Raw genomic sequence first — 14850 nt, 5'->3', positions numbered from 1 at the left:
CCCTTGAAACACAAGACTGCTTCCTGTGTTTGCATGCTGAGAGGTTTATGTGTTGTGCCCTTACTGACATCAGAAGCAGAAACTATTTAGGAAGTAGGGGAAGATCTGAATGCACAAGTACTTGGATAAGGGGAAAGACAGATCAATGCATTTGTCTACTGCTTCCTTTCAGAGAGTGTGAATGTATTGCTTCTCTGATAACTAAGTCTCCTTTCCCAGTAGAAACGAGGAACTATTTTCTTACTCCTCTTTGAAGTTCCAATTTGTGATTCCCAGGGTTCTCATGAGTTAGTAATTGTATTGGCAATAGTAACAAATGAAGACTGCTTTACCATATAAAACAAATCATATTAACCTACATTTGTGCATATAGGTCTAGATGAAACATGTTGAAGCCTGATACCAATTCTTTGACAATTAGATGGATATCAAATATTAGAATTACAATTTTATATAAAAATATTTTTAAAGGCTTAATTAAAATAAAAATTGAAATTAAAAATTTAGTATTATTTAAACCATTTTAGTCTGAATTTTTGTCATTCTTCTAATTTGTACGTTGACTTTTAAATTTTAGTAAATCATGAAAAAAATTTAATAAATCATTTTTAGTAGTTGAAAAAAATAAAATTAAAAGACCTAGCCACCCCCTGTGGATTTTGAGTAAGTCATTGTTACCTAACGCAGAACATAATGCAAAATTCACATATCCTAATTTTTCCCACTGCGGCCTATGGTGGTAAGCGGAACTACTTTTCACATTATGTAAAGTCAGTTTTTACTGACTAGCTCTGTGTCTCCAGTCCACACTGGGAATGGAGAGGCTAAAATAACCGTGATTTTACCTGTATCTTTGCTGTAACTCTGAGAAGGAAAGAAATAGCATGTTGCATTTTATCTAAGTTAATTAACCATGAGAGCAAAAAGTTTAAGTTTTTAAAGTTCTTATTTCACATTGACGATATAGAAGGCAGTCGTTTTCAGACCACATTCATTTCTGCTCCTCAGTTTTCTGTCGCCTCTACTGTTTGAATCACGCTGACATCCCTCCTAGAGACTGTCCTCTGGCTCGGAACTGGCTCTTCACCCCTCCTGACCTCTCCTGAATTGCCATCCCCTCCACAAACAAGACCTTGCTTGACGATTTGTCCCCTTGCCCCCACAGGATTTGATGAACATCATCAAACCTCTGGTGTGGGATCCTAAAGGGTTTCTGCAGCAACACATCCAGAGAGACCTGGAGCAGCTAAAGAACACGCTGGGGAGGAGCGCGGACGAGACCGCCAGCGTGGTGCACCTCGTCCTGTGCCGCCTTCTCCGAGAGCAGGGCCACAGTGAGGAGCTGGGCATGGGGCCAGGGGGTGGGGCACAGCCAGGAGAGGAAGCAGGGCACTCCTTGACCCCAGAAGGAGATGAGGGCGAAGCAGGAAGACGGGCACTTTCCAGAGAGTCGGGGAGGGAAGGACCTGCCTGGCCTTTCCATTGACTCCCTGCTGGTGCGAGTGTATTTGGGAGGCTTTAGTTTCAAAAGTCAGCCTTGGATGTAGTTCAGCCACTGCATGGGGAACACAGGGCATCCAAAAGAAGCGACGTGCATTAAAGAAACATCAAAGAGACTAATGTTTGATAAGCGCTTGGAACTTGGTCTCTTTCTATTGGAGATCTGCTTTGTTTTGTTTTATGGGGCAGGGGGAGCATCTTCTTTTCCTAAAATGATACTGCATTCTTGGACTGACTCAATATGTATATGCATCCACAATTTGTTACATGTAAAAGTAGGCTAACAACTGTTAAGCTCATTTTCTAGTTTAAAATTTAAAGTCCACACAGAAAGAAAAGGTCTATAAGACAAGTTAGTAAGAAGGTTGTCTCCGAGTGGTGGAAGAACAGTTTTCTTTTAGGTTATCTGCAAAAATCTTTTAAAATTATCACTCTAATGACAATGTTATTTAAAAGAACAATAACAATAAAAAGTTCTGCCACATGACAAGAAAAATCCATTCTCACTTCAGGAGCTTTTTTTGCCAGAAATCAACATCCGTGTAGGCTTCCCTGTGGCTCAGCTGGTAAAGAGTCCGCCTGCAATGCAGGAGACCTAGGTTCAATCCCTGGGTTGGGAAGATCCCCTGGAGAAGGGAAAGGCTGCCCACTCCAGTAGTCTGGCCTGGAGAATTCCATGGACTGTAGAGTCCATGGGATCGCAATGAGTCGGACACAACTGAGTGACTTTCACTCACTCAGCATCCGTGTATATTTTCCGCTTAGCAAAACCTGATTTTAAGTTTCTCATTCTGGAGTGGTTTCACACTAGGTAAGCTCAGCAAGTATCACACTGACAAAGTGACCAAATTCTAGAAGCACACTGACAGTTTCTCTGGCATTCTGTATCAAATGCACCCACAGGGTCCTGCCTCCGTCTTCAAGCCGAGGTGGCAGCAGTTGAGACCTGTGGTACCACTAGTCACTGTTATTTTGCCCCTGGGCTTCTGATTCAAAGTATTGTCCTTTCAGTAATTTTGTTCAGAATGGCTTTAAGGTGATAATTACATGGGTTAGAGATTTTAGAGTTTGAAGTACCTTCACAAAGATCATGAGTTTGGTGGTAGCAGCCAGAAATATTTTTAAATGCTCAGGTTACTTTAGGAAAATATATCCACCCCTGCTCCCAAAAGGAGCATTATTTCAATTAAACATTTCTTCAGTGTTTTATGTAGAATGCTGTGGTTTTTGTTTCTTGGGTAACATACACATTTTTCTTTGTAGGGTCTTTCAATTTTGTTGCAGAATTGTCAACCAGAGAAGAGAGGAACAGGTGGGAAAAGCTTGTTGAGACTATTATTCTGCATGAACTAGAGGTAAGTGGTGAGTAGCTATGGGAAAGTGCGGGAAGGGGTTTCTGTGGCCTCTGCTGAGCCCTCAGTCTGTTGTCCCTTCTGCAAGTTTCCCTTGGAGAAAGAAAACCTAGGCTAAGTCACAGATTTAGGTGTTCTCTATTTGGTCACCCCACACTCCTGTTGCCCCTCCCCCTATCCTGTCCCCTCCCGAGGCGGGCTGGTATATCAAACTAAGGAATTACTGGGAATCCAGAAAGTGCAGGCAGTCATTTTCTCTCAACTACTTTTTATAGCAGAATGTGCAAACGAGTCAGAGAAATAAACCCTGCCAGATAAGAATGTTACTGAGAGTAACTAAGCCCATTGGGAAATATAAATCAGCAAGTATTTAAAATAATGGTAATAAAATATAGATGTCTGAGACTTATTCTGTTTGAGGAGACAAAAACCTAGCATCTCACTTCCAGATCCCATGTCGCTTCCTCACCTAGCATCTAGATAAAACCCTCCTGGCAGTGAATGCTCAGATCAGCCAAGATGAGCGCATCAGCTCCAACCCTGTGGCCAAAATCGTGTATGGTGACCCAGTGACCTTCCTGCCCCGCCTGCCCAAGAATAGCATGGTTCACTGCTCTAAGATGTGGAGCTGCAGGAAAAGGATCACCATTGAGTACCTCCAGCACATTGTGGAGCAAAAGAACGGCAAAGAATCAGTGCCCATCCTCTGGAAGTTTCTGCAGAAGGTGAGGATGCTTCGCTGTGACCGAGACTTACATATCCCCTGGAGATGTGAAGGCCCTGCTCTCATTTAGTCTGATCAGTCCTGAGGGTGGGACAGCCATTAAACTACTTTGATTTTTGAATAAAATGTCTCTGGCAGAAGACTCAGGGATAGAGATCTCCAAACACATCCATTTGTACAAGTCAGTTGAAGCATAAAGTCACAGGTGAAATATATACATGCGTTGGAATTCATAGGAATCTGTAAAGTACTTGGCCAGGAGGGTTTCTCCCAATCCCTCAGCAAGAAAGAATAGAATAAAATCTTTCCTTTATCTGTTCAACTTCATCCCCCCAGTGCCTGAAGCAGTTAGTCACCAATGAGTGTCTATTGAATGAAAAAACGTTAGTTGAGAATGCATAACTGAAATCAAACAAAAAATCTTCTAAACCATTCAGAGGGAGGGTGGTGATAGGATTGGAGGGGAGCAGAGCTGTAACATGGGCATCATACCTTTTAGAGCCAGAATTACACCCTCTTCCTAACTTTAATCCATTTGAATTTTTATTTTCTAAAACACATTTTCTAATCATTCCCTCCATGCACCAGTATTTGCAGTCTAGGAAGAAGTAAGATGATGCAGAAATTTTGGTGGTTCAGTTAATGAAAATGGATTCCCGGTGGGAAGGCCATCGTAATAACACTGTGATCTGTCACTGGTGTGCTCAGGCAGGTCCGTTACACGAAGAAGCTAAGGCCCTAGGTCTTCAGAATGACACTGGATCATCTCTAAGCATCATTGCCTTACATGCTTCGTCTTCTTGCTCTCAGCAGTGCCTCTCCACACCCAGCCCAACACATGGGCCCAAGAGGCTGTTTTCTTTCATCAGCTTCTGGCCAAACACATTTGCTGTGTCGGCCCTACAGTTTTGCTTCTCGACCCTTAGAGTGTAGAACACTGGCCAACACATTGTAAGCAGTGCTTGCTGAAGGAAGTGAAAGGTAGTTGCCTTTCACCATTCTCAAGCACTATGTGTTATGTAAAATGGCACATTGACTGTGTTAAACTACAAATACATGGCCTGAGCCAGCCCCAAAGTCTTGTTTCCCAGGAACATGATCTAGGTACATTAAAAAGTGTTCCTGGTGGTCGTCCCTTCTCTAGGAGGCAGAGCTGAGACTGGTGAAATTCTTGCCCGAGATTTTGGCCCTGCAAAGGAATCTAGTGAAACGATTCCAGAATGTTTCGGAAGCTGAATACAGATCCATCCAAAGTTTCATTAGCAGTCACGATTCAGGTAAGGCTCTGCTCCCACAGAGCATCAGGACTACCAGTTCAAGGCTAATGTGTGTTCTGTACCCTAAGCTTGCAGCATGAAGCAGTGGGTTCTGTGAGTGCCTGGGACATATTAGAGGCTTTTGCTATAGCAGTCCAGAATCTCCCTCTCTCTCTCTGGTTCCTCAAACTCAGCTTTAGTTTAAACAACATTTAGAGTGTGTTGGTGATGATATGAAGATGGGGGTCAAAGAGCATGTAATTCTGTTGGTTTGGCCTAGATGGGAGTAGGTGTTATCTTGGAGTTCTTAAAAAGTGTTTTGTTTGCTAGATGGGCTGAAGAAGTTAGCCTGCAGTAGAATCACTATCTTTCTGTCAACATGGAACAAGCTGAGGCGATCACTGGAGACCAATGGTAAGTGAAATCCTCTTTAATACTAAACATTACAGGAGCACCTCTCTGAAGGCCTGTTCTCTCCAGCCTAACTCTGCCTGTTCGTGCGTGCACAGCACCATGCTGTGTGTCTCTAATGCTGGATCTGTGGACTCTTGGTGAGGGTGTCTGAGAGGAGTGCATAACATTTCAGAAAGAGCAACCCCTCAGTCCCCTTGAGTCTAAATTCGGTATCAAAAAGGAGCTGAGACTATCTGAAACTTGTCAGCACATAAAAGAGACATGGGAGACAGACGCACTCTTGGTTCCCAGCTCTGTTCTGTTGAGGGGGCTTCTGCGTTGCCCACCTTCCCACCGTGGTGGGCTCCCAGTCCTGAGGCTGTGAAAGAAACAGCAGGGAGGTGACTGCCCCTCTGTCGTTTAAAGGTGAGATCAAGCTCCCTAAAGACTACTGCAGCTCCGACCTGGATCTGGACACTGACTTGGAAGTCATCCTGCCTCGCCGCCAGGGCCGGGGCCTCTGCTCCACCGCCTTAGTCAGCTACTTGATTAACTTGCACAATGACATTGTCTATGCGGTAGAGAAGTTCTCCAAGGAAGACAACAGGTAAGCACACAAGCCGACAGCAGGGGACGCTCTTTCAGCGCAGGAAGTCGTTTCTGGGGGGAACAAACAGGGAAATAGGGTCACCAGACCTAGAGACAGCAAGCCAGGCTTCAGGTCCTTCTTGAACAGAAACCCCTTCAGCTATGCTCACAAGTGTCACAGATTTGTGGGTCCCTTCACCTGCACAGCCTAAGGCAAAGTCAGACAGGAGCTGGCTCTGCACAGACAGGCCACATGCACCTCACTGGGACCCTAAGCTCTGTCTGTCTGTCCCCAGCTACTCCGTCGATGCCTCCGAGATTGCCGACCTGCACGTCATCAGCTACGAAGTGGAGCGCGACCTGATTCCACTGATTCTCTCCAACTGTCAGTACCATGTGGAGCAGGGCGGGAAGACCTTGCAGGAGTTTGACCTGGAGAAGATCCAGCGCCAGATCGTCAGCCGCTTCCTTCAGGGCAAGCCTAGGCTGACCCTCAAGGCAAGGCTGACCTGCTGTATTGACGTGGCCCATGTGTCCATGGTCTACATGTCTGTGGTCTGTGTGTCTGTTTTGCAAAAGTTGCCTCAACTGTGGCTTTGATCACAGCAGTTTCAGAATGAGGGATCCTCTGGACCCTTCGTCCACACTCCCAGTATCTGTGACCACACCTGCATTCAGGGCCGACGGCTCTGCAGAGTCGTCTATGCATCCAATCCACACCTCAGTACCCCAAGGGTGACTGCAGGTCTCAATGAACTTAGTCCAGACTTCTCTGCTGTAGTTAATGGCAACACCAGCCACCCACACTGAACCTCATTGTTTTCCCCCTTTTCCTTTGGTCTGCAAACACAGTCTGTCATCTCTACCATCAGGCGCCTCCGTTTCACCAACCAGCCCGCTGCTCTAGTTCAAAGCATCTGTCCTTAAGCTCCACTGCTGCAGTAGCTCCCAACCAGTCGCTGCCTCCAGGCTCTTTAGCCCACATTTCTAAGATCCAGAAATGCATCTCGCCATCCACTGCCCTGCATTGAATCCCATGACCGCACAGGCTGGATCACTCTCTCTTCCCTGAATGCAGGCTGCAGTTCTGTGCTTTACCTGCACTGTGCATGTTGCTTCCAGGTCCAGTCAAAGGTGTGGTACTTTATCCTGTTTATGCTTCCTCCCTGCCTGCAGTTAGGCGGTGAACTGTTCGAGCTCAAGCCTTCATTCATTCTGCTCTGTCAGCTGAGTGCCCCCTTGCTCACAGTCTGTGCTCAGTGTGCCAGCACGGTGTCCCCGCAACTGGTGGTTTGTGGGCCACAGAATACTATGTGACAGTGTCTGCTTGGCCATGGGGGACAGGCTGGGCTCCTCATTGTGTCATAGATTACGGGTTAAACACACATCATGAGGCAAAAGGAGCTGCCTGCTTTGCTGGGTGATGCACTGAAATCCTGGGACTACCGTTGAGTCTCAGCTCAGGCATATATTGTCATCTGATGGAAACCTCCACAGTGGATTCCATTTCCAATCTTTTTCTTTCTCACTTTAGGGATTACCCACTCTGGTATACAGACGTGACTGGAACTATGAGCATCTCTTCATGGACATCAAGAACAAAATGCCACAGGTAATGATCAGCCTTATCTGCGTGTGCCTCTGTCTTACCAGAGTGTTTCCATCCACGTTAGGACTCTTCCGCCCTCGCTCAGGGCATTTGCCATGAGCACCAAAGAGTTTCAGGGCCTCCCTCTGTTCTGAGCCCCATGATTTTTCTAGAGGGCACACAGGATCAGCAGAAGTTTTTTTAGTTTTCACAAATCTTTTTATTTATTTATTTTGGCTGCCTCGGGTCTTAGTTGCAGCATGCGGGACCATCACCATATCGTGAGGGAACTTCCACTGTGGCGCACAGACTCACGAGTTGTGGTACACGAGATCCTGAGTGTACGCAGTTAGTAGTCGCAGCAGTCAGGCTTAGTTGCTCCGAGGCATGTGGGATCTTAGTTCCCTAACCAGGGGTAAAGCCTGCATCCCCTGCATTGCAAGGAGGATTCTTCACCACCAGACCACCAGGGAAGTCCCAGCAGAAGTTTCCTTGTTCTGTATAAACAGATTGAAATCTTGTGCTTGTAGATTTTAGAGATGATGTCATGACTGTGTATGCTGAGGCAAAGGGTCCAGAGAACTTACTTATTCCTGCTTTTCTGATTTATGTGTGTTGTGCGAGTTTGTGGGGGCTGTGTATCTGTGTATGTGTGTATCCATATTCATATCCTCACAAAGTTGATTTGAGCATTCAACGAGTTCATCTCTCTTTCTGTAATATACCTGAATATTGCTACACTTAAGAAGCACCAAGTGCAGACTACTGCTATTATTAGAGAGCCTGTCCCATTCTGTGGCCTTGGCAGTGATGAAGATAAGACTCTCAAAGGGTAGCGGTGCACAGCATGCCCCAACTGTGGACCCTATCCTGCTTTTGACTTCCTAGCGTCCCCTCCCCAATGTGGCCATCACTGCCATCAGAGGACAACTGCAGTCATACAGTGATGCCTGTGAAGCTCTCTCTGCCATAGAAGTCACACTGGGGTTTCTGAGCACAGCTGGCGGGGATCCAGACATGCACTTAAATGTGTATCTCCAAGACATGCTGAAGATGGGCGATCCGACCTCACTGGTTTCAAAGGTAGGTCTCGTGTCTGGCCTCTTCCAAAGGAAATCAGCATTGTCCCCTCTATCGTCTCCCCACTTCCTACTGGGATACCACCCCCTAGAGAGTACCAGTCTAGGCAGCCCTTGAAAAGGAGGAGAGTCGAAAATACCTCATTCCCCAGCCAGTCTACAGTGTAAACAGAACACTTTGACAGGAGATGCAGAGATGTACTCGGAATGTACAGATTTTGGAAGCACGGGTCTGCTGAGGTGTGCACGCAGACTGCGTGCTGCTGCTGGACCCTGATATGCTGCAGTGGGAGAGGGCTTTCAGAGACATTTCAGAGTTGAGGCAGGAAATTAGTGGACGAAGCAGAGGTGGCCTCCATAGTGAAGGAGGTGGAATCAGTGCAGGGCCAAATGAAAACAGGACCTCATATTTAAGACTTCTGTTCTCTTTCAGGCCTTAAGCAGATGCCAGTTAAAACATACCATCGCCCTCTGGCAGTTCCTCTCTGCCCACAAGTCTGAACAGCTACTTCGCCTGGGAAAAGTGAGTTTGGCCTCTTCCTGTCCACCTGGACTCAGGGAGCCACACATTCCCTTTCCAGGCTTCCATGTATCATTTATTCTTATTTCATTCCAGGAGCCATTTGGGGAAATCATTCCAAGGTACAAAGCTGATCTCAGCCCTGAAAATGCTAAGCTGCTCAACACCTTCCTAAATCAGATTGGCCTGGATGCTTTCCTCCTGGAGCTTCATGAAATGATGATCTTGAAGCTAAAGAACCCCAAGATTGCAGAGAGTTTCAACCCTGAGTGGAGGTACGGGCTTGCAAGCCTGCCAAGCGAGGCACACATACAACATCCTGCCATGTCTCCCAGGATTTTCCATAGTCATGGAAATTGTTCTTGTCTTACTGCAGAATTTGGTTTCCTGCTGATTTACCATTGTTGTTCAATCACTAAGTCGTGTCCAACTTTTTGGCAACCCCATGAATGATAGCCTGCCGGGCTCCTCTGTCCATGGGATGCTCCAGGCAAGATTATTGGAGTGGGTTGTCATTTCCCACTTCCTGACCCAGGGACTGAACCCGCATCTCCTGCATTGCAGGCAGATTGTTCCCTGAGCCATCAGGAAAGTCTGATTAACCATTATCAATTGCAAAAGTCATATATTCGCATTATGAGTAGTAGTCCTCCTATGTCAGGGAGATGTGCATTTTAACTTTGATAGAAAATGCTACACCAATGTATAAAGAATACTCAACACTGGATATTATCCATCTTTCATATTTTTAATAATCTAATGGCCCAAAAATGGTGTCTCATTTTTGCTTACATTTCCCATTTACTGGTCAGGCTGAAAATATTTATCAGCTATTTGTGTATCTTCCTCCAAACTGCCTCTTGATTATTTTTCTTTTGGACTATTTGTATTTTTCTTAATATTTTATCTGGTATGTTACAAATGTTCTATCTCAGTCTTTAATTTTATGAAGCCAAATCTGAGAGAATTTTCCTATGAGGACTCTAGGAAAATATACCTCCAAGGGTCCTGTCCCAAGGTTATAAAATATTCTCCCATGTTTTTTCCTTGTGCTTTAATGTGGGGTCTGAGGAAGGGATTTTCACTTTATTGTTTTTCTAAATAGATAAACTCCAGTTTTCCTCATTGACATAGGGCTTCATAATTGCCATTTTCCTCCATTATGCTATGTAGCATATGCCTATTTACATTTGTATTCTCTGAACTTATTTAAGAGATCTTTACTATCCCGGACTTTTTAGTGTAGGGAAAGAATATCTCTTCCTAGAGAATTTATGATCTTTGTTAAACAAATCATGAACTGGGCTAGAAGCTTTATTTGAATGGTGAGGCTTTATTTTTTGTATAGCAGACGTATTACTAGAGTGCTTAGAACCATCTGGCTGGGCCCTTATCAAGGGGAGCTCCTTCCTGTAGAGTATGGGCACTCCAGGGTGGGGGCACCAGGGATGCACTGGAGCCCTGAAGCCAGGATTCCAGCGCCAGGCCAGTGACTCAGCGGCTTAGCTGCACGCGCTCAGTCGCGTCCGACTCTGTGCGACCCCACGGACTGTGGCCCACCAGGCTCCTCTGTCCATGGAATTCTCCAGGCAAGAATACTGGAGTGGGTTGCCATCCCCTTCTCAGGGGATCTTCCCAACCCAGGGATTGAACCCAGGTCTCTTGCATTGTAGGCAGATTCTTAACCACTGAGCCAGCAGTTAGTTGTCTTTAAACTAACTCTCAGTATTACCGACCTTAATGAGCACTTTAGTCCTGTGATGACCTCAAAAACTGACCAGTGATCACATGACTCCTTATGTCACATGACTATTTGACGCTGTCTGTTGTTCCTTGGTTTTTCAGCCTGAGAGATACACTGGTGAGTTACATGGAGACTAAAGACAGTGAAATTCCTCCTGAAATGGAATCTCAGTTCCCAGAAGAGATACTGCTTTCCAGTTGTGTCGCTGTGTGGAAAATGGCTGCTGAACTGAAACGGAATCGACAAATGAGATAGAATTATCTCCTGTCTCTACAGGGGACTTGGGGAGAGAAGGCTCTTCCCTCCTCACCGGTGGGTGCTTAGAAGGAAAGCTGTGGCCACAGCACTAAATTTGAGACCAAGATGTGCTGTGCTGGCTAACAGATTCTTGAGAGCCAAGCTGTTTCAGGAACATGTGTATATTCAGAAACTTATCTCCTCATATTCTGAATACCATTCATTGGGAGGTGAGAACTGAAGCTTACATGGAACTAGAATAAAGCACCATCCTCTAGGAAAGACCAGGAGAGACCAAAAATAGCTTCTCAGCTTCACACATACAAACCTGTGCCCCAGGTGTCCTAGTCTCTTACCATGCACGCACCCAGCACACCAGGCCCTTCTTCCTCAGACGACTGCATGCTGAGAGGGACAGAAAATCAGGTTATTAATTTTTGCCTTCTTTCCTAGTTTATTCTGCAGTCACAAAAGAGAATCTGGTTTTCTTCCTTCTTCCATTCCTTTAAATTCAGAGAATTGTACAAATACTTCTAGGTCTCCAGGAAGATACAAATACAAGTCAGGCCATTCTGCGAGTGCCTTGATGCCAAACTAGCCAGCCCTCACCCATGCCCACAAATGATTCACTGCCAAATGTCAAGGGTCAGAGCCCCGAAGCTTTCATTGTGAAGAGCACTGGGCCAAGAGTCAAGGACACTCTTAGTGACTTAGTTTCCACATCTACAAAATGACGGGACTGAAGTCCAGGTTTCCTGCCAGTTCTAGTATTCTAGTAAATTCCAAGTGAAAGTTGATCAGTGTAAAGTTGGATCAAAGGCCTGGTTCTGGCATTTCTGGGGGAAGTTTTTGCTTCTGTAGGATTCTGCTAAATAAAACATAAGTTTTTAGCGTGATCTTGATTTTCCCAAGTGTATGACTACCTGGTCCTTTCTTTGGGTCTCAGTCAAGGCACAGAAACGGACTCAGAAGATACAACCAGGCAAGTTTCTGATAAAGGAAAAAGAGAACAGTAACGCACCCCAATCTTGTGCCGCTATTCTCACTGTAAGTCTTGTGTCGTTTTTTCAAAATCTACCTGGTGCTTCTGACCTCTCTGGACTAATTCCTGTTCCTGGGTAGCTCGGCACCTGTTAGCCCTGAGACAGCAGTTGTTTACAAGTCAGAGGTAAATGTCTTTCACACACATTCTGAATAAGATGATGACTCAATCAACTTGAAATTGGGCCTACAGAATGGTGAGAGCTACAAAAATAGAAAATGCTTGCCAAGGACAACGTAGGCCCTTCAGCGCCACTGGAGGGAGCTGTAGAACAATCTGTGCTCCAATTTCATTATTTTAGTTTCTCTTCACTGTGGTTGAGGAAGCGGAGCACCGGGACCCAGGATCTCGTACCATATCCACTTGTAATATAGTAACCTATGTTTATCTAATAATTCTATGCAAAGGCACTCCGCGAGGACATCCTTTTCCTAGATTGTGTGTTTAATGGATGTGGGAGTAAGGGAGTTGCTTGTTCATCATTTCAGTTTGCACTTGGAATTCCTTTGACATCTCAGAATTGGGATGGAGCTGGCCAGCCTGTGAAGACCTCCTTTGGGGGGCAGGGGAGAATTTTTTCCCTGCTGTTATGAAGGGTTTTTTTTTTTTAGGGGAGTGTGTGATGAAGATATGTTGCTTTGTATGTTATGCTTTCAAGGTGTTAACTGTCATTAGCTAACACTATCTTGTTGTTTGTACGGAAATATACTGGTCTAACCCAGGCAGATGTAAATTTTGTTATACTTGTCATACCTGTTTCAATAAATTTGCTAAAGAATCCTCTCTGGGGAAGAGACTTTGGAGAATGGTTCCATGTGTTTGTGGAAATGTCCTTTCAGGGGTGTCCAAAACGTGGAAGGTTCTGGACAGAAAACATGCACGCTGGTTTAGAATGTAACAGGGTAAACTTCCTCTGGACAAAATGACAGCAAAGCTGAGGTGGAGTTTCACACTGCTCCCTGGTTTCCAGGCTCAGGGGCCAAAGCTTCACCCTAGAAGGCTGCCCTCTCATTCCCTGCCTAACAGGATTTTCCGGGAGGATAGCACAGCTCCAGCCAATGAGGAGCAAGAGCTGACTGGCAGGGAGCTGGATTGTGGTTTGGGGAAGCAGCTCCTTGAGAAAAGGAAGTAAAGACACTTGAGAGAGAAACAATAAGGTTCCAGCAGCCCACTTTCATTCAAGTGGCAAAACACTGCTTTAGGGGAAAACTGCATTTTCTCTTCTAAAAAGAAGGGGTTCCTCCAGGAGACAAGCCATGGTCTGGAACCATAGAAAGAGGAAGTGCTGGTTCACAGATGTGCCCTGTGTCCCCCATCTGTCAAGTCCACCCACCTTCCCTTCCTCCATAGCTTCCCACTGACCCTGCCTGGCCTTGCCCTCCAGCCTACTCATTTTTGTTTCCATTCATATTCATTTTTTTGGACTTCACATACTACACAATTCCTTCTGCTTTCAGCCCAAACAGAAACAGTCACGAGGATGATGGTGACTTAACCTGAAAATCTTCACAACTGATCACTGTCTTCTTTCTATGACCTTACTATGTGTGTAAATTATTTACCTTTCACTGGTGTCAAGTGGGCCTTAGGAAGCATAACTATGAACAAAGCTAGTGGAGGTGATGGAATTCCAGCTGAGCTATTTAAAATCCTAAAAGATGCTAATAAAGTGCTGCACTCAATATGCCAGCAAATATGGAAAACTCCACAGTGGCCACAGGACTGGAAAAAGTCAGTTTTCATTCCAATCCCAACAAAAGGCAATGCCAAAGAACGTTCAAACTACCATGCAATTGCGCTCATTTCACATGATAGCAAGGTAATGCTCAAAATCCTTCAAGCTAGCTTCAGCAGTACATGAACTGAGAACTTCCAGATGTATGAGGTGGATTTAGAAAAGGCAGAGGAATCAGAGATCAATTGCCAGCATTCATTGGATCATAGAAAACGCAAGGGAATTCCAGTAAAACATCTACTTCTGTTTCACTGACTATGTTAAAGCCTTTGACTGTGTGGATTAAAACAAACTGTAAAAAATTCTTAAAAGAGATGGGAATAACAGTCCACCTTACCTGTCTCCTGAGAAACCTGTATGCAGGTCCAAAAGCAAAAGTTAGAACTGGACATGGAACAATGGACTGGTTCAAAATTGGGAGAGAATTATGTCAAGGCTGTATATTGTCACCCTGCTTAGTTAACTTATATACAGAGTACATTATGCAAAATGTCAGGCTGGATGAATCAAAAGCTGGAATCAAGATTGCCAGGAGAAATATCAGTCACCTCAGATATGCAGATGATACAGCCTTTATGGCAGAAAGTGAAGAAAAACTAAAGAGCCTCTTGATGAGAGTGAAAGAGCTAGCTTAAAACTCAATATTCAAAAGACGAAGATCATGGCATCCTGGGGCAAAAGCTGAAACAGTGACAGATTTTATTTTCTTGGGCTCCAAAGTCACTGTACAAGGTGGCTGCACCCATGAAATTTAAAAGATGCTTGTTCCTTGGAAGGAAAGCGATGACAAACCTAGACTAAATATTAAAAAGCAGAGACATTACTATGCCAACAAAGGTCCACAGAGTCAAAGCTATGGTTTTTCCAGTAGTCATGTATGGATGTGAGTATTGGACCAAAAAGAAGGCTGAGTGCTGAAGAATTGATGGTTTTGAATTGTGGTGCTTGAGAAAGCTCTTGAGAGTCCCTGGGACAGTAAGGAGATCAAACCAGTCAGTCCTAAAGGAAATCAACCCTGAATATTCACTGGAAGGACTGATGCTGAAGCTCCAATACTTTTACCACCTGATGGGCAAAAGCTGACTCATTGTA

The 14850-nt window shown here is 45.0% G+C and overlaps 1 protein-coding gene across 4 annotated transcripts in view; it reads left to right on the top strand.

The window, feature by feature from the left end:
* Positions 1-12819, top strand: part of RNF213 (ring finger protein 213) — a 122416-nt gene extending 109597 nt beyond the window's left edge. For all 4 annotated transcript variants that reach the window (XM_069541971.1, XM_069541970.1, XM_069541972.1 and 1 more), the window contains 12 exons: positions 1166-1334; positions 2764-2855; positions 3326-3577; positions 4721-4853; positions 5163-5246; positions 5652-5832; positions 6110-6311; positions 7348-7425; positions 8290-8484; positions 8914-9003; positions 9097-9275; positions 10846-12819. In XM_069541971.1, the coding sequence (XP_069398072.1) occupies positions 1166-1334; positions 2764-2855; positions 3326-3577; positions 4721-4853; positions 5163-5246; positions 5652-5832; positions 6110-6311; positions 7348-7425; positions 8290-8484; positions 8914-9003; positions 9097-9275; positions 10846-10999 (1809 nt within the window). In that variant the 3' untranslated portion in view covers positions 11000-12819. The remainder of the gene's footprint in view (positions 1-1165; positions 1335-2763; positions 2856-3325; positions 3578-4720; positions 4854-5162; positions 5247-5651; positions 5833-6109; positions 6312-7347; positions 7426-8289; positions 8485-8913; positions 9004-9096; positions 9276-10845) is intronic.
* Positions 12820-14850: the final 2031 nt, after the last annotated feature.

This window comes from Ovis canadensis, chromosome 11, assembly GCF_042477335.2.
Source record: "Ovis canadensis isolate MfBH-ARS-UI-01 breed Bighorn chromosome 11, ARS-UI_OviCan_v2, whole genome shotgun sequence".
In the NCBI taxonomy this organism is placed as follows: Eukaryota; Metazoa; Chordata; class Mammalia; order Artiodactyla; family Bovidae; genus Ovis; species Ovis canadensis.
This window is presented reverse-complemented; position numbering and strand designations above follow the sequence as displayed.